The sequence below is a fragment of the Alligator mississippiensis genome, chromosome 4 (genome assembly GCF_030867095.1).
Source record: "Alligator mississippiensis isolate rAllMis1 chromosome 4, rAllMis1, whole genome shotgun sequence".
NCBI lineage: Eukaryota > Metazoa > Chordata > Crocodylia > Alligatoridae > Alligator > Alligator mississippiensis.
In genome coordinates, this window is record NC_081827.1 from 221,168,589 (window position 1) to 221,194,258 (window position 25,670).

At 45.2% G+C, this 25,670-nt stretch overlaps 1 protein-coding gene across 1 annotated transcript in view; it reads left to right on the top strand.

Annotated features, from left to right (window-relative positions):
• The window catches only part of LY75 (lymphocyte antigen 75), a 135,115-nt gene that overhangs the window by 91,202 nt on the left and 18,243 nt on the right, over positions 1 to 25,670 (top strand). Inside the window, exons 35-38 of the mRNA XM_059726274.1 lie at positions 1,367 to 1,547; positions 2,856 to 3,025; positions 6,308 to 6,616; positions 24,902 to 25,015. Of these exons, the coding sequence (XP_059582257.1) occupies positions 1,367 to 1,547; positions 2,856 to 3,025; positions 6,308 to 6,616; positions 24,902 to 25,015 (774 nt within the window). The remainder of the gene's footprint in view (positions 1 to 1,366; positions 1,548 to 2,855; positions 3,026 to 6,307; positions 6,617 to 24,901; positions 25,016 to 25,670) is intronic.

Sequence of the window (25,670 nt, forward strand, 5' to 3'; positions counted from 1 at the left end):
CGAACTCGAATTGAATCGGGGGACAAAAAAAAATCCTCCAAATCCAATTAGGCAAAGATTCGGCGATTCGGAAGGCAGTCTTGCAGGGGAACAAACTGAGAAGCAGGGGTGGAACTGACATCTGTAGCTAGCCAGTGACTGATCTTTCTGAGTCCCCTTCCAATCACAGTGCTCTGGGGGAGGGACATAGAATCAGCATGTAAGCCTGTATCTGCAGCCTTTCTGTCCCTTTTGTGAGCTATTTCTGCCTGAGCAAAAGGGGTGGGCGGCTGGCCCAGAAACAGGTGGGTGGGCGGAGATCTAACCAGCACCAGGAAGGCCCCCTGTTACAGGCTACCATCCCTGCTGTTTTCATCCTGCTTTACATTAACACACACACAAAGTGACATGTCATGAGTTTTGCTTTCAGAAGCTTGAGGTGCAGTTTCCCTGAAAGCCCTGCTCATATCTCCTTGAAACTTGGCAGGTCTTATGCCCTCAGAAGGGGCTACCATCTCTGCTGTTTTCATCCAAATCTGCCAAAAAAATGATAGTATTAGGTATTTCAGTGATTCCCCATTAGAGTCTATGGCCGAATCACCAAATTGGCGCCGAATCTTCCAAAGACGTTTTGGCCGAATTGATTGAGGACAGTGATCTGAATTGAATCACTGTCCCTATACCTCCCTATTTGCACAGGCTTATTGTAGAAGGAGTTAAAGGAACCCATGGGACTTGTGAGTTGTCTCTTCTGTCCAAGTCATTAGTTCTGAAAATAGCCTCATGGGAGAGGAATCAGTACCCATGACACTTTCTCCCACACTACTTCATCCAAAGCAAGGGTCTGTTGTTCAGGTCAGGAAAAGCAGATGTGGAAGCAGTGGGATCTTTTTGATGCTTATATACAAGTTGAGGACAGAAACAATGGGAACTTAGGATTTCCCTGAATACTGCTAGGGGTAAATTAACTTCAGCAACTTCCCACGTCAGAAATAAAGGCAGAGTTTTATCTGAGAAACTTGGGGGCCAGCTTAGCTATGCATTGAGGTACAGAAGATATTAAGAAGCGGAGAAAAATGATTCTGAAGACCAAGTAGGCTCTTTAGTTCATTTAGCCTCAAAAGAGTGTCACAATTGAAATTTTAAGTGATTCAAAATGAGCTATTAATGATTCGACATTTTACAATAATCTAACTTTTAGAACAATAGAATGAAGAGTATTATTGTGTACCTGTATAATTTAAACTAGATATCCTTAACTTCAATAAAATGGCCTTACATTAAAGCTGTACAATAGAAATATAGTATGGCAGCCCTGTAAAATCCTTGTCGTTCAATAAATATTGTTATCTAGGAATAGAAGATGACTGTCTTTTGTCTCTTTCAGGTTCTAATCGTGCTGGTGTGGCCATAGCATTTGCTCTCTTCATAATCATAATCCTAATTGCTGGATTAATTTGGTATCTCCATAAAAAGAAACGGCTTCAGTGGGGTGGCTTCTCTGCAGTACGTTATCAAAGGGGGATGAATGAAGAGGAAACTGATAACATGTTTGCTAAAGATGGTTAATGAGAAACTAATCTTGCTAGCTGTTTTATTTACAAATTTCACTATGTGAAGCTATGGGGAAACCAGCCACTATATATTTTACTAGATCTTTCCAAAAACAGAATAAAAAGTTTATTACCTAGAGGTGATATTCTACCCTCTGATATACCCTATTTACTTGAATCCAAGACAAGATTTTTTTTCCTCATTTTACATGGGGAGGGTGTCAGGCCTGGAGTCAGAGCTGCAACACCTGCCCACCCTTGCCCCTCCACCACCTCCGGCTCCAGTCCTCTCTAGTGGGGCGGTGGGGGGGGGTACTAGACCATACAGGCATCAGGAGGGACAAGTAAGGACAGGTGGCAGAGCGCAATGTGTGGGGAGACAAGGGGTAGGGATCAGGTTGCTTGACTCTCTTCCTGTCCCACTACTGCCCCCCTCATCACTTGCTGCCCCATCACCTGCCCCCCTGCTGTCTTAAACAAATTTAAGACAACCCTCCAATAATTAGATTCTATACATGGAAAATGTATAACACAATAAAAGATATCAAATTCACCCAAGGAACCTTGTCTGCCTATAACACATTTATACATTTTCCATATATAGAACTTAAGCTTTGGGGGGGTCATCTTAATTTCAGTCATCTTGGATGTGGGTAAATATAGTAAGTGTGCAGCTTTCATTCACATTACAGGTAGCTATCTGAATTTGGATCGTCAGTACATTTTATTTAAGGCACAACTTCCCTGAGCCTCTCTAGGTCAGTGCACCAGATTAGTTTTGGATACTGCCTAATAAATTCTTTTTCTTACAGTACTATCCTTCCTTTTTTCCTTTGCTATAAAGTATTTTAAGTGAAAAAATATTTAAATCAACCATACGCTTCACGTTTAAACACTTTTTAAATTGTGCAGAAACTATCTAGCTTTGTACAGGCAATTGTTAATTACATCTTTGGTGCCAAAAGACATACCATTCTGTGTGTATATTATATGCTTTGTTGCTGTAGCATTGGATCACCATGAAACGGCTAGCATAATGCATGATAATACTTTGATAACCAGATTCATGGTTTTGGAATAACCATGCCTGTAATGTAGTATCAACTGTTGTATAATATGGAAGGCCTTTAATTAACTGATTAATTACTCAGAATCCTAGAATTTGGTACGTATGCTCATTTTGGGGCAAGAGGGAAGGAATAAATCTAATCACTTGACTTTTTTCTTCAGAAGTCACCAAAAGCCATCCCTTTAGTCATATTACAATAGTTCAGTAAGTGTTCTTCAGAGCTAAAACTTTTGTTTGGCTGCCCTCCTTTATAGTATTATTCTGAGTGAAGGGAAATATCACGAGTTAGAGCCACTATCTTCAAATGAAATAAAATTTTTAAAAATAAATACCCATGCCATATTTAAGTCAGAGCCTGTTGTGGGTTCATACATGAATAGTCAGTCATGTCTTCCAAAGATGATAGTGAATGTCAACACAGCAGGTATTAAGGGCTAAATACAAACATGAGAAAAATTGAAGATGTACATAAACACAGTCTGGTTTTCCAAGAGCAGTAGCATGAATGTTGTGTTTTTCTTACTGTGAAAACTGTCCCTTTCAAATGAGATGTTTCAGAATCTTCCTTTCACAGTTTGTACTATGCAATGATGCAGCTGAAGTGTTTACTTTGGAAATCAGTTTCCTGGCATAGGGAGTAAGTAGAAAGGAAAAGAAAAATCTTATTTTGTCTTTAGCGAATGTACCTTAAATATACCAAATTCTTTCTTATGTTTATTAAGCTAATATGAAATCAGATCAGTGCGCAAGGAAGACCTTGTGTTACAGAGCTAATGTCCCCAGTTTTATGGTGAGGGCATCCATAAGATTGCTAAACAGCAGTGCTGCCAGGCAATTATAGGAGACTTAGTGAGTACTTCCTAAGCAAATACTTGGTGAGGATGGGGGAGGGGCAGGGGAGGGGAGCAGAGCGGACAAAGTAGGAGAAAACAGAATTAGTGCTGTACTCAAGCAGTCCCCCTGTAACTGGAGGAGCAAGGGGAAGTTCATACTTACTTTACTAGGTATGATCTAGCATGGCTCTTCTGATCATATAATACAAAAAGGTAGAAGTTGCAGTTAGTCTTAATGAATGATAACTGTAAATCACCTATATTATAATTAAAGATACAACTTGGTGCCGGATTATGACATGCTGAGGCTGTAAACTACATCCATTTTAAGAGGCCCCAAACTATGTCTATCTTAAGAGGCCCCATACAATAAAAATAATCCATGAAATCCATCACAATGGATTTTCATGAAATTTTAAGATGAATTATTATTTCTGCACAAATTTATTAACTCAATATGAATAACTGTGGAGCCATATATATGTGTATTTTTATCACATTGGAATGAAAATGTCCAGGTTTTTTTTTATTTCGAGGCTCCCCATATTGCAGGGCCCTAAACTGTAGCTTAAGTAGTTTAAGCCTAAATCTGGCACTGATACAACTCAATAACAAATAAGGTATTTCCTCTACGATCAGTTTCAGGAATTAAATGAAAATCTTTCTCAGGTAGTGAGTGGGAGGAAATAGATAGTCACTTAAGTTATGTGCCTATATGTTAAAAATACTTGATTAATTTACCAGTAAATTAAGTTTCATTTTTGTCACGCGTCACCATGTTCTTTCATATGCACACTGAAAGAGGTATTAGTGAAGAGGGGAGCATTGTGTGTGTGTGTGTGTGTGTGTGTGTGTGTGTGTGTGTGTGTGTGTACAGATGCACACATACACACATAATACTACATATACACTTGTTTGTGTAGTACATAAAGTAGTGCATATTACTATACCACATGCACACAAAGTCAATGTGTTTTGCAACTAGAATAATTATTGGAGGAAAAATGTTTTTTAATGTACAGTATGATCTTTTAGGATCAGTCTTATTTACTGTTATGAAGGAGTGTATATAAAAGACCAAATTTATTCCTAATGTAACTCCACTGACATCGGTGCTGTTACAACCAGGAGTGCATTTGGCCTAATGCACTGGGAATACTACTGTTTTGGTTTGTTTGGTTTTTTAGAGAGACATTTGAGTGTAACAGCCAAAAACTGTGACCCATATGTTTGTATTGATGATGCAGCACTTTTGCGGGGGGAGCTCTTTGCACTATTCTGGTATGCAGATATTTAAAACAATACTGGGAGGTTAGATGCATCTATTGCAAGAAAGCAAACAAGAATGCAGTGCCTGCCTCCCTTTTTGTATTTAATAACAAATAGACTTAAGACTATTATTCTTATTTAGTTTGTTATTTTTTGATCAAAGAAATAATACAAGCACTTTGTTGGGGGGGGTTAGAATACTTGGGCACAATTATGAAAAATTAAGAGATGTTCTTGTAACAATTTAAGCAGAACTCAACTGTTCCATTGACTGCAATACTTGGAGAGTAAATTTTATATAAAAACAATTCTTCGCTATTTCATTTGATCTCTAAGAGACTGAATCTGGTTCTTGTCATCATTATTTTAGTTAAAATGTCTTGCAGTAGAACAAAGGATTAGGACTCAGCATAGCAAAATATTGTACAAACAGACAAGATGACACAGTCCTTGCTGCTACTATGTATTTAATGAGAAATATTGCCAAACACTAAGTAACAAAATGGAGAAAAAAAAAGTGTTAGGCAGTACTGCTGTGATCCAGAAAAATAATTAAACTTGAAACATGCATAACTTTAAAAGAACTTAGTTATGTATTTGCTTGAGTGCCTTGCTTAATGGGGTCTACAGTAATTGTCTTAGAAAATGTTTTGTTAAAGAAAGCTTTATATTGTTTAGTTTTCTTTTCTAATTAAAGTATTTTTGTACAAATATAAATCGGATAGATACCTGTGCGTTACTTCTAGATTTATAAATGTTCATAAACTTTATAAAACTTAATAAAAGTCCACTAACTTTTTTGGATGTGCATCTTCAAATAGAAAGGGTCTTTTTAATTTTATTACCAGAATAATTTTGGTCTCAAGAGTTTAAAAGAATTCAAATATTTTTTACAAAGTGTTTTATTTGTATATTGTTGTGAATGGTGTAAGTTATTTTGCAAGGTGCACATCTGATGTATTTTGCAATGTACTCAAGATGCCTGGTTACTGGTAACTTTGAAAAAGCACAGCTGTTGTATTAGGGGAGTAACCCACTCTTTGGATTGAAGTGTATAGTATGGATAATATACAAGTATGCTGTTAATAGTTGGAAGAATAAAATACATCTATAACGGTGTCAATATAATTGCTACTGTTCTTGTATTTGTAGGGATAACTAACAGCTGCATAGATGTTTCCTATAGCACCTAGCAGAGAGAGCTCTGAACCCTGGTTGGGGTCATGGGGCACTAGGGCCAGACCAGTACGAGTTGGGCAGGGGTGCTTGGTAGGAAGTCTTGAACTCGCGCTAAGGACTTCTGCAATCGAAAGCGGGATTGCTGTGGAGCAGGGGGCAGCTAATATGTAGCCGAGGCCCCTGCCCGGGCTTTTACTACCAGGAGCTAAAAACCTAGAGAAAAAATCTGGTCCGTATATAAAGCGTGCATTTTTTTTATATGTAAATTTTATGGTTGGTTCACTGATACCTTGTCTCCTTTTTGTCCATGTCAGGGAGCTATAAAGCCCGTGTCCACGGGCGTTTCCCGTAACCTAGGGGGAGGTGTAGTCAGGCTAGCACTGGGATGTTTTCGGGATGATGTAAAAGGTGACACGTTATGTTAGAAAACTTAGGATCGTCTTCCTTTTCCAAGATCTACGAGGAATCCTCTTCTACCCACAAGCCCCTGGAAGGTGTTTTGGAGCTCAGCGCCCCGCCCCAAGGGGCCGGGCTGCAATCCTGGCTCGTGGGGTCACCCCGCCCCCCCGGCGGCCCAGCCCGCGGGGCAGGCCCCTGGTGGTGGGGGCGGGCCCGGGAGGCTCCGCGTCGCTCGGTTCCCTGCTCTGGGGCTGGAGCCATGGGCGCCCCCGTTCCCGCCCGCCGCCGCCTGCTGCTGCTGCTGCTGCTCGCCGCCCCGCTTCCCGCCGCGGCGGGTAAGGACCCCCGCCCCACCCCCCACACGCAGACGCACACACACGCAGGGCGGGCGGGCGGGCGGGCGGAGGCCGCGGGCGGGCGGGTGGGTGAGCAGCAGGGTGCAGGGCGGCCTGCGCGTGACCAAGCGCCCCTTGCGCGGGGCGGGACCAGGCGACGGGATCCGCCCCGGTCCCTGCCCCCAACCCGCCCGCTGCCCCGCTCGTGTCCTCACTGCCCGCGGGCTGCGGGCCCCTCTCCGCACGGGTCTCCGTTCCCCTCAGGAGCTCGTCTTTCGCCGGCCCGGAAGCCTGTTTTTAACCCCAGCTAAAAGCATGAGTTCAGGTGTGGAGACATCAGCTGGGCTGGGACCAGCCCTCAAATGCCTGTGGGAGGAGGGGGTGGGAATGGGGCAGCTGAGGCAGTGGCTCTACTAATGGCCACTGCTTCCCAGCTGCCACATTTCCCACCTGTGGGGAGCCCCAGGGGCCAGATGCCCCAGCTCCAGGGCTGTGCTTGGCTCATGAACCAGAGGTCAGGCACCCCTATGCCTGCAACCTGTTTGAATTAAGGTTTTGCTGTCTTGGATTAGAGTCAGGGAGAAATAGGGCTGGAAGAGACCTCCAGAGGTCATCTAGTGAGTCTAACCCCCCTCCCCGAGGCAGGGTCATCCTTATCCAAACCATCCCATACAACCATAACCTAAGCTCTACGTAAGAGTACCCTCAACACAGGCACAACACAGACCTAACATGCTACCCGCACAGGTAAAGCATGGGAACCATGGCAGCAAATGTCTGCTTCTATAAAAGATTGTTACTACAGTATATACTCGAGGGGTCCTGGGTAGAGGGTCACACACCTGGCTACAGAAGACAAAACCTCCCACAGTCCATTCCAGTCTGACCATGAGGTAAAATCCCTTCCTGACCACAAATATGGCAATCAGTCTGACCCTGAGTGCAGGGGCAAGACCCCCCTAGCCAGGGACCTCTGGCTTTGTTTCTAGCAAGGGAATTGGCACACGCCAGTTTAAGCCCCCAGTCTTAGCTTTGGCCAGAGATGACCCAAGCAGGGCCCTGGGGCAAATCAGCCTGTGCAGGGCTTCCCCCCCCCCCCCCCCCCCCCCCCCCCCGGCAGGACGGCCCTAGCTATAGCCAACACCCATTGCCTTTGGGAAGGTTTAAAACCACCCGGGCACATTCAGCAGAAAAGGGGGGCGGTGGGCAGTGGGAGAAACCAGAAAATCCCAGAAGTATACAAAATACCCATGGTTGAAAATAGGCATATCTATGCCTGTATCCGCAACCAGTGGCTGTCCAACTTCTTGAACGCTGTCAGTGATGGATAGTCCACAACTTCCCTAGGCAGGCTGTGCTGCTGCCTTGCTATTCTCACAGTGAAGTTTTTCCAGATAGCTAATTTAAATTTACTTTGCTGCAACTTAAGCCATTGTTCCACATCCTCTTCTCTCAAGCAAGAGAGAAAAGGTGCTTTTCCTCTTCTTTATGACAGCCCTTCAGGTATTTGAAGACTGCTATCATTTCCTCTCTTAAGCACCTTTTCTACAAGCTGAACATGCCTAGCTCCTTCAATCTCCCCTCATATGACTTGCTTTCCAAGCACTTGATCATTTTTGTTGCCTGCCTCTGGGCCGTCTCTAACTTCTCCATGTCCTTTTCAAAATGTGAAACCCAGCACTGCAAACTGGTACTCCAGATAAGCCCTAACCAGTCCTGAATAGGGAGGTTCTATCACTTCCCATGATAATTCAACTTAAGAGGCCATTTCAGCCCAATGGGGAAATGGCTGGGCTGTGCCTGTCCTACTGGGGGTCACAGACCCTCATGCCAAGCCAGGTGACTCATAGCCTAAATGATCAGGATTAGCTATTAGAAATGCACAGCAAGAAGGGCCAAAGGATGGTAGGATCCTGCACCTGTGCTGGAAACCCCTTCCTTCCTGCATTGGGAATCCTGGAAGTCAGACCTCCAACCTCACGGAGCATAATTAGTTGACATTAAAAATTACTTTAAAGGAAAAAGGCTTTCATTTGGTTGGGTCAGGAGGAGAACCCAGCATACTTCTTCAGATCATAAAATCATAGAAAATTAGGGTTGGAAGAGACCTCAGGAGGGCATCTAGTCTGACTGCCTGCTCAAAGCAGGACTATCCCCAACTAGATCATTCCAGCCAGGGCTTTGTCGAGCTGGGCCTTAAAAACCTCCAAGGATGAAGATCCCACCACCTCTCTAGGTAACCCGTTCCAGTGCTTCACCACCTTCCCAGCGAGAATTTTTTTCCTAATACCCAACCTAAACCTCCCATGCTGCAAGTTGAGACCATTGCTCCTTGTTCTGTCATCTGTCACCACTGAGAACAGTAGCTCCATCCTCTTTGGAACCATCCTTCAGATAGTTAAAGGCTGCTATTAAACTCCTTCAGTCGTCTCTTTTTCAAACTAGATAAGCCCAGTTCCGCAAGGCTGTCCTCAGAAATCATATGGCCCAACCCCCTCACCATTTTTGTTGCCTTCTGCTGGACTCTCTCCAACTTGTCCATGTCCTTTCTTTAGTGGGGTGCCCAAAACTCGACACCGTACTCCAGATGTGACCTCACCAGTGCAGAATAGAGGCAAATAATTACTTCCCTCAATATGATGGCAATGCTTCTGCTAATACAACCCAGTCTGCTGTTGGCCTTTTTTGGCAACAGGGGCACCCTGTTGACTTGTATTTGGTTTATTGTCCACTGTAACCCCCACGTCCTTTTCTGCAGAGCTGTTGCTTAGCCAGTCAGCCCCCAGCCTGTACTGGTGCATGGGATTGTTCTGTTCTAAGTGCAGGATTTGCACTTGTCCTTGTTGAAGCCTGTAAGATTTGTTTTGGCCCAATCCTCCAATTTGTCTAGGTCATTCTGAATTAGAGCCCTACCCTATCTACTACACCCCACCAGCTTGGTGTCATTTACAGACTTGCTGAGGGTGCACTCCATCACATCTTCCAGAATGTTCATGAAGATATTGAATAAAACTGGCCCCAGGACTGACCTCTGGGACACTCCACTTGATACTGGCTGCCAGTTAGATCTTGAGCCATTGATCACTACCCATTGAGCCTGACAATCCAGTCAGCTGTCTATCAACCTTATAGTCCGTTCATCCAACCCGTACTTCCTCAGGTTGCTTGCAAGAATGCTGTGGGAGACTGTATCAAAAGCGTTGCTAAAGTCAAGGTATATCACGCCCATTGCTTTCCCTGCACCCACAGATCCAGTTATCTCATGGAAGGCAATCAGGTTGGTCAGGCATGACTTGCCCTTGGTGAATCCATGTTGACTGATCTAATCACCACCTTCTCCTCCAAGTGCTTTGAAATGGATTCCTTGAAGACCTGCTCCATGATTTTTCTAGGGACTGAGATGAGGCTGGTCTGTAGTTCCCTGGATCCTCCTTCCCTTTCTTAAAAGATGAGCACTGTATTTGCCCTTTTCCAATCGTCTGGGACCTCCTCCAGGCCCCATGAGTTTTCAAAGATAATGGCCAGCGGCTCTTCAGTCACATCAGCCAACTCCCTCCGCACCCTCAGATGCATTGTATGTGGCCCCATAGTCTTGTACATGTCTAGCTTTTTTCTAAACAGTCCCTAACCTGTTCTTTCACCACTGAGGACTGCTGACCTCTCTAAACTGTGCTGCTTGTGCAGTAGTCTGGGAACTGACCTTGCCTGTGAAGACTGAGGTAAAACAAGCATTGAGTACTTTAGCCTTTTCCTCTTCATCTGTCACTAGGTTGCCTCCCCCATTCAGTAAGGGATCTACACCTTCCCTGACCTTGTTGCTAACATACTTGTAGAAACCCTTCTTGTCACTCTTCACGTCCCTTGCTATCTGCAACTCCAGTTGTGCTGTGGCCTTCCTGATTTCATCCCTGCATGGCTGAACAGTACTGTTACACTCCTTCCTAGTCATCTGTCCAAGCTTCCATTTCTTGTAAGCTTCCGTTTTTGTGTTTAAGCTGACTGAAGAGTTCTCTGCTAAGCCAAGCTGGTCGCCTGCCATATTTGCTCCTCTTTCTGTATCTCAGGCTAATGTTCTGTTTGTTTTTTCACATCTACTGGATGACTAAACCAATGCAGTGGATCTAGAGCACAAGCTTTGGCCCATGAGAGTTCATGAAAGCTTGTGCTCTGTGTATTTCTTTAGTTAGTCTATAAAAGGGATGCTCAACCCCTGGTCCACAGGTCATATCCAGCTCTCCACATAATGCCATCTGGGTCTGTGGGCAGCCCTGTGAGCCCTGACCCTGTGCACTAGATCAAATGTGGAAGATAGGTGTCTAGTCCTGGTGTGTGGGGGCAGCACAGAGCTCTGGAGTCTGATACTAGCACACAGTGCCAGGTAGGGGCAGCATGGGGCCCTAGGGCCCGATCCCAGTATACAGGGTCAGGGGGAACAGTGCAGGGCCCAGTCTGGCCCAGACTGGCCTCGTGCCATTCATCTGGCCTGTGAAGCCCAAACCTTGAGAACCACTGGTCTGTAAGGCGCATATCTACCCAGACTTCTGCCTCATTTCAGAGTAACATAGCTAACTACCTTTCTGTAATAAAATCCATTTAATTTGTTACTTCTAATGCACAAGCACGGTGCTATATATTTTGCTTTCCAGTGCTTAAGGGAAATGTTTAAATTAGAATTAAAGAAAAAACCTGTTTATATTTATTTTAAGAAAGGTGGGGGGGCATTTCTTAGACTCATTTTGGTAAAAATTATTAATGGCCTGCACTTCCAAAGTCCTGACATATGTCATGAGACTCCCCATAGAAAGAGCTAAAAATAGCCTGCAATAATTGTACCCAAAGGAGTCCTTGCAGTTGTTTGCCATTGATGTTCTGAAGTTCCTTTGCATTGCAAAGCAGCTTCCCAGTAGACAGGTAAATGCTTCAGTTCACTTTTATGTTCTTTTTATTTTCTCCTAGTATTTTCACAGGTGTAAAATGCAGGCAGTTGCTGCAGGAATAGTGAACTGTGAAGTAAAGACAGAAACAGTGAAGTAGAGAGAGCTTTTTTTGAGGACAAAGTAGAGGTAATTTATCTGGGGCTTGAGCTCAGAAAATGAGTGTTTGCTTTTTTGTTTCTACTTCTTTTCAAAGAATCAAGATATATATTTTTGAATAAACAAATTGCACTAGAGTATGGCTGCACGGGGACAGCAAGGACAGTTAAGTCAAATTAACTGAAGGTGTGAATTTTAAAGTGCATTAACAAGCATTAAACTTATGTGTTGACGCCATTGGGAAATATTTTTCCTAACTGTTCAATCCTGTCATCAGAAATGTATGCATGAGCAGCACCTAGCAAGGCGACCTAGTCGCATTAGTCTATGCTAAAGAAATGACCTGTTTCTGAATGCAGATACATTTTTCTGGCTGGGCAGTATGGTTTTGACTATACAGAGTTTACATGCAATAATCTTTGGTACTTGTTCAAAAATATTGGTTAAAATCAATTCTAGTTTAATTATAATGCATTTTTTTGCATCAGAGTTGAGCAGTGTCACAATGTCTAGCTACAGTTAAGTGGAACCAGTGATAAATCCATTTCCAGTACTTATTTAGACTGGTCTGTAGAAGTAAATAATGCAGAAGTTGCCTAAGTTCAAAACTGAAAGAGGGCCTGTATCAGTTTTTATAACTTTAGCAGTACAGTATGAAAAGATGTAAGGACCCCAATATGTTAACTGCCATAACTGAGGAAGCAGCTAGGTTTATGCTACAATTTACAAGTAACAGGATGGAGGAATAAAAAGGGACCATGAAAGCCATTTTGATTAAATGGGCTATAAAATAATGAATGGTGTAAGGTATGTAAATAGGGGTTTACTGTTTACCATTTCTCACCATACCAGAACTAGGGGATGTACAGGGACACGATTAGGAAGCAGGTTTTAAAGTTAACAAAAGGTAGGTTTTATCCACAGCATCTAATTAACGTGGAATTCATCACCACAAAATGGTGTAGAGGTTAACAATTTAACCAGTTTTAAATGAAGATTAGACAAATTCTGGCAGGGTAGGTAGGTCCATCAGTAGGTATTAATCCTTCTAAATTAGAACTCCTTAAGCCAGGGGTCGGCAACCCTGGCACACATGCCAAGCATGGCACGCAAGGCCATTTTACTTGGTACGCTACAGCCAGCCCCGTCTCTGGGTAGCTGCTGCCAGTGAAGGAGCCCGGGCTGCTCCCAGCAGGGCTTGCAGCATCCCAGCTGCCTGCTGGGAGCAGCCTGGGCTCCCGGCTAGCAGCACCTATCCAGAGCCGTGGCTGGCTGCAAACACCTGTGCCGGGCTCCGGAGCTGCCTGGGCTCCCAGCTGGCAGCAGCTACCCAGAGCCAGCGCTGGCTGCAGCCAGGAGGCTGCAAACAGTTGTGCCGGGCTCCGGAGCAGTGGCATCAGCTTTGTACCAGCATGTGCGCGCACACCTCGGAGCGGGCAGTGGGGGAGGGGCCTGAGGCAGTGCAACCCCAGTCTCTACCCTGCTTCCGACACAGAGCTGGTGACGGGTCTCCGGAGCCCGGTGCAGCTATTTGTAGCCAGCCTGGGCTCTGGGCAGTTGCAGCAAGTAGAGGGTAAGCTGCAAACAGTTGTACTGGGCTCCACAGTTCCTACATCAGCTCCATGCTGGAGGCAACTGTGCGTGCACCTTGGGGCGTGCTGTGCTCCTCTGCTGTCCACTCTGAGGTGCACGTGCAGTCACCGCCAGCATGGAGCTGATGCCAGGGCTGTAGAGCCCGGCACAGCTGTTTGCAGACTCGCTGCTTGCTACAGCTTCCTAGAGCCCAGGCTGGCTACAAACAGCTGTGCCAGGCTCAGGAGCCCAGTCACCACCTCTGTGCTGGGAGCAGGAGAGAGACCAGGGTTGCGCTGCCTCAGGCCCCTCCCCCGCTGCCTGCTCTGAGGCACGCATGCACTTGCTGGTACAGAGCTGATACCAGGGCTCCGGAGCTGGGCACAGCTGTTTGCAGCCTCCTGGTTGCAGCTGGCCCCGGCTCTGGTTAGCTGCTGCCAGCCGAGAGCCCAGGCTGCTCCTAGGCAGGCAGCTGGGACGCTGCAAGCCATGCTGGGAGCAGCCTGGGCTCCAGCAGCTACCCAGAGCCAGGGTAGCTGCTGACAGCCAGAGAGCCTGGGCTGGGGGGCAGGGGCTTTGGGTGGGGGGCAAGGGGCATAAGCAGGACATCCTGCCATGTACCCCCTGCCCTCATTTTGTTTTTCTGGCATGTCAGCACTCCTGTACCTTCCAAGGTAGGCATTGTGGTGTTTTTCAGCACTCCAGCCAAAAAACATTGCCTATCCCTGCCCTAAACCTTTAAGTGCTGAAAGTTGTAATGAAAGAAGGGTAGGGGATATATCAGTATGGATAGGCCGTGCATAAATAGGCTTGGTGCCAATGTGCGGTACTGGGCTCAGTGGGCATGTAGTCTGATTCAGTATAGCAGTTCTTACATTCTTACATGCACAGATAGGGCTATATGTTCTAGCCTTTATACCACTGTACAGATTGTCCCCTCCTGTTGAGAAATCCACGTGATGGGATGGAGGGGCCAGTGATAATTCTACTTGGTTCTTCTTGCACACTTCCAATTTCTTCTGCTAGGTTGTGAATTCTCTCAGCTCTCACTGCTGCAGAAGAGAAAGGAATTGACACACACTTCTCTGTCTTGTTCTCTGGGTGTGGTACTAGTGGCTTAGAAGTGTGTCCCAAACCCTTTTTTGACTGGGCCTGAGCATTGACAAATTTATGACCTTTGTACACTTAAAAGCAAGTCTTACGTCAGCCATCATTTATTTATTGAATTTTTTGCTTTTATGCTGCATTAGTTCCTCTTTCTGGCTGTGGGAATTCATGCACAACTGGCTGTGTTGCATTTAGGGCTGAAGAATTTGTGGTGGTTCTACATCTTCTTTACTTTTCTTCTTTTCATAAATCAAGTGTACCATCTGTTCCTTGCCCTGGGCATATGCTATATATCTAACATTTTTGAAAGGGTGAAATAAATTCTGTGGTATGTGAGTAGTTCGTTCACTTCATAGTTGTAAACAAACAAACAAAAAACAAGCATCTAGATTTTATGCCTAAAAGTGAATGGCGGCTTTATCATCACCATTTCTGCAGTACTGTTCAGGTTCTCATAGCGTAATATGTAATGTTCAGATTTCTGTGGTTAGTACGGTTTATTCTGCCTTCAGCCAGTATGTGAAACTTACTGACCAAACATCCAAGAAAGAAATCATTTAGCATCATTTCAAGTGGTAGAATTAGTAGGAGTGAGAAGGAATTAAGTAAGGAAATCTTACTTTATTTTTATTGTGGCTACACGATGATGAAACGCAAATTATAATTACTCCTGGTTTGTACCTGTGATACCGAGATGCATCAAAATGATTTATTATTCAAACAGTACCGCTTATGGGCTTTGCCTCCTTTTTAGCATCAGTAAGATTCATTTTCCAAAGCTCCCTCTGAATGAAAAGTAGATTCACTGGTATAAATCAAAACAACTGCTGCAGAATATACATTCTTCATAATTACGTTGTCTATTTGTTGCCCTGTGGGGTCAGGCCAACTCCCAGGATCTCAATATTGTGCAGTTAGACAGGAGGATATGATGCAATTGCACATATAAAAACAGAAATCAAGTTGGTTTGTATACACACACACTACCAACCCAGGCACATACACATCCAAACTAGCCTAGCCACATGCATACCTATCACCAATCCAAGCACATACACTATACACCCCAAAAGTTAGACAAAAATCAATTGTCCATACCTGCACACTCAGTACACATACACAGATCACTAATTCATATACCATACACACAATGACATATATATATACACACACACACTTACCAGTTCACACACATGCAACCCACTTACACATAGGTAAGTTCCTAACTCAGATAGTACGGTATGTGTGTGTATGTGCTTGGGGTACCTGAGATACTTGGGGGAAGATTAAGGTGAGAGAGAGAGAGGTAAAGTGTCGGGAGTGAAAGTTGCCAGAACTGGGATTAGAACTGGTGGACTAGAGAGAAGTTGGCTGAGGAACTGAGGCTTGGGGTTACTTAAGGTAGACTGGGGCTGGAAACTGAGGCAGACAGCTGAGATATTGGCGGGGGGAGGAAGGGGCAGATAAGTGGTGGCAAGGAGGAGACAGCCAGGAAAGAGAGAGGCAGAAATCTGGAAGCTTGGGGCTGGAAACAGGCTGACAGCTTAGAGACTGGGGGGGGCAGATAAGTGGTGGCAAGGAGGAAACAGTCAGGAAACAGACAAAAACCCAACTCGGGGTTTCAAAATAACAGGTTTATTAGACAACACACTACACAGCCCCATGAAGTTATTGGTTCCTACACACGCGCGCACACACACACACACACACACGCACTCACAATGGCAGCAGGAGAAAGAGACTCAGTGGAAGGGTTGGAGTCCAGGTAGAGAAGAGAAACAGAATCCAAGTCCTTGGTTGAAGAGGGAGTGGGGGTGATAGTTACCTATCCAGGCTGGAAAGGGGTCCTTGTCCAGTAGGTGTTGTCCAGAGGGGGTCACTGGCAGGGCCTCTGGGTAGATAGGTGGTGTGGCATGGTGCTGGTCCAGATGGAAATGGCGTTCCCAAGGAGTCAGTCTTCACTACCTGTTTTTATGGGACAGACTACCTCTGATCTCCTATGGGGAGGGCCTGTCCAGGCAAGGTCAGCCCTGTTCCAGAGTGCTCCAGGTGTTCTTACTGAGCATGTGCAGCTTGGCACAATGGTGAGTTGCCTCATCTTTTGTTTCTTGAATGCTGAGGGTGGTTCCAAGGGCTGGGTCGTTGGTCCAGGTATTAGTGTTGATGGTTCAGTCATTCAGAGGGAGCTATTTTTAGACCTATTGCCATTGTCTCTCAAGCACCCTCATTCATCACCATTCATTCAGGAACCAAGTTGCATAGGAGGGGTAGGTATGAGTCATAGGTTACACAAATGGGCATGGGGATAAGATGGAGGCTTGACATTACAAGATGGAAACTTGACATGACTTATGCTAATTTACATATATAGGCCTAAAACAGTAATCACACAATATAAAAGCAGTAAAAAATCAATACAAACATAATAATTGTCACTTATAAAACAGTGGCTATCTGTATCAAAATAGCAGGGCACTTAATTGCAAAGAGGGAAGAGAAAAATAAAACTTACTACCTAAAATGTTAAAGTTTATCCTACATCTAAGCTTACTTATACTTATCTATAGGAAATAGAGAGGGTGATAAAAAGTCAGAAATGGTTGGGGAAGGGGAGGGAATGCATTTTAAAATAAATTTAAAAAAAAGAAAAACGGGGGGTTTTAGTACATATTAAAAAAGAGGTTTGTTTTCCTATCACTGTATGTTGATGATTCAAGTAGGTGATAGTAAGCTTAATGTTTTCAAAAGCTGCTTGCATATGAGTATCTTTGGTAGGTAGGCTTTGGGTTAAAATGGCTTTAGTTTCCCTCCCAATCCTGGACTGCTCCGAGGACTGGAAGGACACCTGCTAATAAACCATGGGTGTCCTGGAAGCATGTATAAGTTAAAGGAGCATGTGGTGGTTATCCCATAGATTGCAGTACTGCTTAGACACTAAGCGTAGCCTTCTCCATAACTCCTCAGTAAAGGGGTTTTTTTGGGCAACCTTGGAGAGCAGCCTTAAAGCTCCTTCCACAGTGCACATGCTGGAGAAGTCCTCCTGTGGGTGAAAACAGGGAGGTGGAGATTAGGGCTGTGTGAAGCTTCAGTCCCTGATTCGATTCGGTGGAGATTTGGCCTGATTTGGTGGCCAAATCTCCGAATCGAATCAAAAGATCCTGAAATCTTTCCAAATCGATTTGGAACCCTCCGAATTGATTTGGAGAGATTCGGACAGATTCAGTGATTTGGATGTAGATACAGCTTTAAATGTTTTTTCTACATACCTCTAGGTAGCAGGGGCTCTGAATGCTTCGGTGCTGGGGCAGATTCAGTGTCCCACAGAAGCACAAGGGGTTCCCCAGCACGCTCAGCAGCAGACCTGAAAGTGGACCAGAAGCACTTCCGGGTCCACCGGGGAGCATGCTGGGGGGCCCACCCACACCCCTTCCCTCCCCCCGGCTTGGCAACTGGTGCCTCCTGGGTCTGGGGGGGCACCCGGGGTCCCCCTGCAGCTGATCGTCGGGCCAGGGGGGGGCCCCCAGCACACTCCCCAGCAGACCCAGAAGCGGATTGGAAATACACCTCAGGGAACTCCAGTCAGTGCCTCCTCCTCACTAAATTTTTGGGCCATTGATGACTGCTCATTGAGCATGGTACTCCAATCAGTTTTCTCCCATGTTGCTTTGACTTGGTGAAAGGGAAAGAAATAGGGTAATAATTGAGCCATTTTGGCAAATCTCCACTTACCATGTCTGAAGCAGTGCAGGCTAAACCCATGTTTAGTCCTAAAAATTCATAGAATCATAGAAGTAGAGTCAGAAGGGACCTTGTAGATCTTCAAGTCTGACCCCCTGCCTGGGCAGGAGGGAAACTGGGCTCAAGTGACCCCAGCCAGGTAGGCATCGAGCTGCTTCTTAAAGACCCCCAGAGTAGGAGCCAGCACCACTTCCCTTGGAAGTTGGTTCCAGATCCTAGCCGCCCTAACTGTGAAGTAGTTCCTACGGATGTCTAATCTAAACCTACTCTCCAACAACTTGTGGCTGTTATTCCTATCCCAGGGGACGCTAGGGGAAACAAGGTCTCCCCCAAACCCTTCTGGTCCCCCCTCATGAGTTTATAGACGGTCACAAGGTCCCCCCTCAGCCTTCTCTTGTGAAGGCTGAACAGGTTCAGGTCCCATAATCTCTCATTGTAGGGTCTGTCCTGCTGTCCCCAGATCATGCGGGTCAGTTGTCTCCATATGAGTTAACACCTACGTATGTTACAAGTATGCTAGAAGTTTTAAAAAAAAATTAGCACAGTATATTTCTCTAGTGGTGAGAAGGCCTTTAAGTATTTTTAGAATTGCCCCCAAAGGACATTAAGTCCAATCTTGTAGTGCAGGAGGGGGCAAAATATGGCCCGCAGGCCGCATCTGGCCCATGAGGCTATTCTGTCCAGTCTGTGGGGCCCTGAGAAATGTTTTAAAAATTAATATTGATTTGCCTCTGGCTCCTGTCAGAAGTGACAGGAGCCAGGGGCATTAGGACCCAGCGGAAGCCACAGCAGGCCCCTGAAAGAGCAGGGCCCGCGCTGCCCCACCCCCCCCAGCCAGAGGGAGCATGAGGCTGTTCCTACCCATGCTGGAGTGGGAAGCTTAGGTAAGAGAGGGTTGGGGGGCACGCTGGTCCTCGTCTGGCCACGGGGTTGGGACGGGGGGCTGGGAGCAAAGGGGCGTGTGGGAGCCAGCGTTGGTGGGGGCCAGAGTGGGGTGGCTCCCCTCTCCGTGCTGGGGCAGTCCGGCCGGGCTCCGTAGAGCCCAGCCAGCTGTGCCCTGGGCTCCTGCTAGCCTGCTCTGGGCCCCACTGGCACTGGACCCAGGGCACTGCCTGGCTGTTGCTGGCCCTGGGGGCAGCACAGGGGCTGCTGGAGGCAGCATGACCCGGTGGGGATGTGGTCCAGGGTGCAGCGCGGAACTTCCATCCCACGCCTGAGGCTTGGGGCAGCAATGGCCTGGCTGCCCCATCCCCACGGGAGACTCCGGTGAGTGCTGCCATCCGGGGGGGAAGGCCTGGGCCCCCCCGCCCTGCAGGAGCAGGTCCGTAGCTGCTTTTCTGCTCCAGAAGTTCCTGTGGCCATGAGGAGCCCAGGGGCCCTGGGGAAGCTCCTGGCCAGCCCCGGGGGCAGCATGGGTCACCTCCCGAGGCTGCTGGGGGTAGCACAACCTGGCAGGGTCCCAGCCCAGGGCACAGGTTGCTCAGGGAGGCTGCAGGAGCTTTCAGAGGAAAAAAGAAGCTGCAGCTCCACTCCAGCTTCTGGCGCAGTCTCCCGCACATCCTTGGGGGGGGGGGGGTGAGCTGCTGCCAGGCCACTGGGCCCCTGTGGGGCAGGGGGGACCGGGCCTTCCCCCCAGGGTGGTGGCACCTGCCGGGGACACCTGTGGGTGTGGGCAGCCAGGCTGTTGCCGTCCTAAGCCTCAGGCATAGGATGCAACTTCCACACTACATCCCTGGACTTCCCGTGTCCTGGGCCACGTGCCGCCACCAGCAGCCTCAGGTGGCACCCTGCACTGCTCCCAGGGCCGGCCAGGAGTTTCCCCCAGCTTTCTGGAAGCTGCAGGAGCTTCTAAAGCACAAAAACAGCCGCTCCTCTGCTCTGCTCTGCTCTGGCTCCTGGTGCAGCCTCCCTGTCTGTCCCAGGGCCAGGGGGCAAGCTGCTGTCAGGCTGCTGTGTCCCTGTGGGGTGTGGGAGAGCTGGGCCATCCCCCCCAGGGTGGTGGCAACCCCCAGGCTGCCCATGGGGGGTGGGGCAGCCGAACCTTTGCTACCCCAAGCCTCACGCATGCGATGCAAGTTCTGCACCGCCTCCTTGGGCTTCCCATGTTCCAGGCCATGTTCCCACTGACTCGTGCCACCCCCAGTGGCTCCAGGAGCCCCCCACACTGCTCCCAAGCCTGACAGGCCCTTCCCTGGCAGCTGCCAGAGTGCAAACGTAACCATGAGGCTTGGGGCAGCAAGTGCCCAGCTGGCTCCCCCCTTGCAACCCTTCCTGCAAACCCCACAGCCGCACCCTCATCCAGACACAATCACACATCCAACAAATACCACATACATACATCCACAGCTCCCCACAAACCCCACATCCACCCACCCACCCATAGCCCCCAACACCGCAACACACCCCACACGCTATACAAGAGTATGACTACATTTTAAGCTATTATGCAATCACTTCTACATATAAAGCACAAACACACAAGTATCAGGACAAAAATATATTTTTTAATTAAATTAAAATATAATATTATGGGTATTTGATTTTTAGTACATAATTTGTTTTTTTTTCCCCAGTTCTAAGATAGCAAAAACCTTCTTCTCTGAAGGAATACTTCCAGGGGCAAGGGGAGGGACTTCCGGTGGCAAGGGTCAAAGGTCAGGGGCGGGACTTCTAGTCCCAAGATGGCAACCAGGAGCGGGGCACCTGTCAAGGGGCAGGGTTACCCATGCGGCCCTCGACAGCTTGGCAAAACTTGTGGCCCTCCGCCCAAAATAATTGCCTGCCCCTGTTGTAGTGTCTAAGTAAAACTTGAATAAAAGTGAAATAAAGAGTTTTCTCTGAGGAAAGGACTGATCCCTTTATTTGAAAGTTGGGTATTTAAGGATTCCTATGTATTCAACTGCTTTAAGTGGGTTTTTAAAAGAATCAAGGTAAGGAGTACTAGTCAATATTGAAATCAATATTTAATGCATTTATCTGTAACTGCCTGGGTTCTTTTATCTTGCTCATCACTGAAGTCAGCATGACTTTGGGCATTAACTTTGGGTACAAAATAAAACCTTCCAAAAATGTATTAATACTTTAGATATATATGTAATTGTAAAATGCTATTTACTATAGCAGTAGAATAATTCAGTTTTCTGTGGTGGGGATTTCATAAGGGAGCTTGTTTTTATTTTCTTGGCATTGAGTTCAGTCTATTTGTTCTTCCCCTTTTCTCTGGTATAGTTCAGAAGCCTCATATGAAGGTCAGCGTGACAAAATTATACAGCCTGAAGCAATATTGTAAGATAATGACAATTAGTGTGTATATAAAATATTCACAAGCAGTTTCCTGGTAAAGAGCAGAAAAGATTTGTATAGTAACAGGACCAAAAATAATTTTCTATCTGTGTTTAGTGCCTGGAGTACCTGGTAGGTATTTAGTCCTCATCCTGTGATGGGAATTGGGGAATGAGGATTGACCCCCGAATTCCAAAGTTCCTTCTAAAAAATAGAAATTAAGCCACCAATGGGGGGGAATAATTAGGGTAATGTCATAGTTTAGGGTTGCAACAGAAACTATTTATTGTACTGCATTAGGGCCTCCAGGTCAGAGCCCCATTGTGCTAGTCAGTGCACAAATGGGTAGCAAAATGACATGTACCCAAATCAACATTCCACACTCATCTGAAAAAAAAACAGCTTAAAAGCCCAGCTAAGGGTTTCTGAAGCCCATCTTATAATTTCACATATCACACTTATACGTTTAAATGTATAATGCCTTCTGAAGCCTTTTCAAAGGTTTTAGAGACTATAAATCATGTCCCATTATTTTATGACAAATCCTGATCCAATTTTTTTTGTCTGATTTGGAGAAAATTCTACGTATTGATATTTCTACACAGGCCCTATTGAAGTCAGCAACTTTAAGTACACTTATTCATTCTTGCTTCCCATGCTTCTCATGTCCATTCCTTTTTCTCCCTTTAATTTAATTATGAAACTTTTCTTACTAAAAAATCTTGATAATCTCATTTTTATGAGTATGTGGATGAGAACAGTCACATGGTTCTATAGTGTATAGCAAAATAATTCTATACATTGCATAACATTCTATTTACTCAAATACCATACACACCTAGGTCTAGAAAGAAACAAAAGTTTAATACACAGTAATTTCTGACCTTGTTGATGGGAGTCTTTCATGTCATATATCATGGCCCCAGGTAAGCATTCAGGTCAAGGTTCAAATGATTTATTCCTATGTTGGTTCTTTTCTTAGAAAAATCCAGTTGTTTTGAAACATTATTTAGCCTTTCTGAAGCTGATGACTATTTACTTAATCTATTTAGAAGGCCCTCATCATTGTAGTGTCTGAGCACTTCCCAAGCATTTAAGAAGCAGAAATATTGAACATTCCTTTCCAGTTTTAAAATAAATTAATTTATGATTGTTTCCTGTATGAAACAAGTTGGAATGCAGGGAGAAATGTAACTTATTGAAGGTAAGCTACTGTAAAAAGATCAATCGTAGAGCTGACACAAGTGAGTAGAAAGGCTCCAGTTGTGTCTTATATTGAGCCCTTTGTTCTGAAAATGTTGAGATTTGTAGTCACGTCACTTGCAGGAATAAGGTCCATAGTCTAGGTCCAATACCTATACTCGTGTGCCTCCTGCTATTGGTCAGCAGCATCATTATAATGTTGGCCTAGTCATGAACAGGGAGGTGATTTCTATTAAATGAGGCCAATCAAATGAGGGGCCTTTGAATATCAAGACAGGGACCTTGAACTGGAATCTCTAGTCAGTGAGAAATCAACATAGAGAGTAGAACTGGTGGGATGAAGCTATTCACATTGACCTGTGCTGCTAGACTGAGGAGTGAAATATGTTCTTAGAAGGTGTCAAACAGATCTGAGGGTTTCCCCTAAGTTCATGCCATCTTTGATTCCATAGAGTCACACATCTTTCAAAATAGTGTCAATTATTTGTAAAGCAATGTAATTGGTAGAGTATGATCTCTCCTAAGAGGACACAGACCAGAGGAGAAGATGATGTTTTAAAAATAAAAAAAATTAGCTAGCTGCTGTGCTATTTCCTTTGCCTTTCCTTCCTTTATTTTCTTGCCCATTCAGCATGTACATGTATCTATTATATGGTGTGTCCTCCGTCATATATTTCTCATTGTGTTTTTCTCTTTCTCTCTTTTCCTGCAGCTGTTATGGAGAGTAACTAGTAAGCTGAAATGATGCAAGAAACCCAGAGGGTGAGACTGGATAGTAAATGAGCATACAGTCCAAAAACAAAGACACTTGAACACCCCCCCACCCCCGATGTCAGTAAAATCCTATGCTGCATTTACAGGTGCAGTGTATCATAAGGCTGAGAGGTGCCATCCCCATTTGGTACTGATGAAACCTCTCCCAGATTACTCTGTTTGGTTCTTAGTACCTGTGTACCAGAGAGAAAAGGATGTAAGATTATATATATATATATATATATATATATATATATATATATATATATATATATATATATATCTCACTTGATTTCATGGCTAAAGGGGATGATTTTGGGCCATTGTTCAGAACTGAAGAAACAGAAATACCAGTGATCCAGAAAAATAAATGAAGGCAGTCAAAGGTGATTTAACTAAGAATAATGTAGTAATACAATGGTGATAGACGCTTTCTAAACATGTAGGAGAAAAGCAAAGGACAAAATAAATTGAATAAACAAAATCTAGCAGTGACGTGAGATTATTTGTCAGTAGTCTAATGGAAATGGTAGAAGCCCTATTACCTAGGACAGCGGGGACCAAGCTTTTTGGCAGGCATGCCACAAATTAGCCCTGCAGCCTCCCATTCTCCTTCTCTGCCCCTTCCCCTGCCCAATCTGCTGCTTTGCTTTCTGCTTCCTGCCCTTTGCTTTCTGCCTGACCTGCTACTTTGTGGGAGCATGTACACGTGATGCTTACTGTGGAGTTGCCTAATTAGCTCTGCAGCAAAGCATCTCCATCAACACATGTGGAGCTATTAGGCCAGATTAAATTAATTAACTCCGCTGTAGTTTAGTGCTACTTGATACAAGTACCATCCTATGGCAGAGTTGTTTAGCTCACCACAGTACACGTCTAGACAGTGACTGGGGCTGGCTGGGGCATGAAGGTGCTACAGTGCAGGGTTGCCTGCTGGCTAGACCCACACTTTAGCACCATCATGCCCCAGCCCATCTGCTCCGCAGCACATTGAGTCAGGTCAGAGCTGGCAGGCTGACCCTCAGACCCTCTGCCAGCCAGGGATGTGCTGCTCTCGCTCAACATGCTTTGGTCCCAGACATGCGTATTAATTCCATTGTCCATGAGCAAGAAACTCTGGTGCAAAGCTGGAGTTTATTCAGATGTATGAACATCATGTAGATGCATCCTGTTTTCTGCTTTCTGCTGCTGGGCTGCTTGTCCTGCCCTTGATCCACACATAGAGCCTGCCTGCGCCACTTGTAGCACCTGTGTTGCAGGTTGACCACGTCAATATAAGGGAATAAAAGCTAACCTGACTAGATCAAAGGGGGCTAATCCTTAAAAATCAAAATATTGGCTAAGTCTAAGTCTTTTGTGTCTCAATTTTCTCATCTGTCTCACGCATCTTAGTGTCTCACACTTGTTCTTTAGCTCACTTGCTAAATTAGATTCTTATGTATATTTTATGTATGCTAACTTCAGGTACTACTGAATATGCAATGTTTTTTGTGATTAATCTAAAATGCATACTGTGTGGGGAAAATGCAGAACTCCAGTAAGGTAATTTCTTTTGTAACAACAAGACCTAGAATAATTTTTCTTCTTTACTGTGCAGAGTGCCCTTCATCTGTCTGGATTCCATTTGGAAGTTACTGCTATGCTTTTTTTCAAGGAACATTAAACAATGTGGAGAGTGTTGAGGATGCCAGGGATCTCTGTAAAGGCAATGGTACTGTAAGCAGTCTCTCTTGTTTCTGATGTATTAGTAAGAGATAAATGTTGTGGCTGCATTTCACAAGTGTAGTGTATTACCTTAGTCTTATTACATAAACTAAAATAGGAAAGTAATTAAACCTCATGCTGCAGAACATAAGAGTTTTCTCCCTTGTATACCCGTGTGGTTGTCTTCCCTTAAAACATCAGGTACTGGTACTTTTCTGCTCTTATCCAATACTGGATTTCTTGTAACTGATATTGTCATGTGAAGCGATAGACACAGAGTCATTTGATGTAAGCTGATTTCAGCAGGTTTTTGATGGCCTGCAGGAGCCTCATAGTAGTTGAAGTACAGTAGTAAGCAATTATTTTTTTTCATATTTGACCTCTGGAGATGATCTTCCCAATGTTAAAGTTTAATTGGTATTTATCTGTGAATGTAGACCACAGTGACAATCAGGTTCCCTGGAAACACTCTCCTAATCCATGTGAAAACAGGAATGTGGCATAGTTTATGCCAGTACTTTTGAACCCTGGGTGCTGCCAGATGCTAGGAGGTTTGAAGAGATAAGCACGTGTTCAGGCTTGTCCCTGTTGGCTTATCCCTCTACCTCTTCTGCCCAGCACTTCAAGTTAAACACTGTAATGTATAAAATCATTTTTTAAAT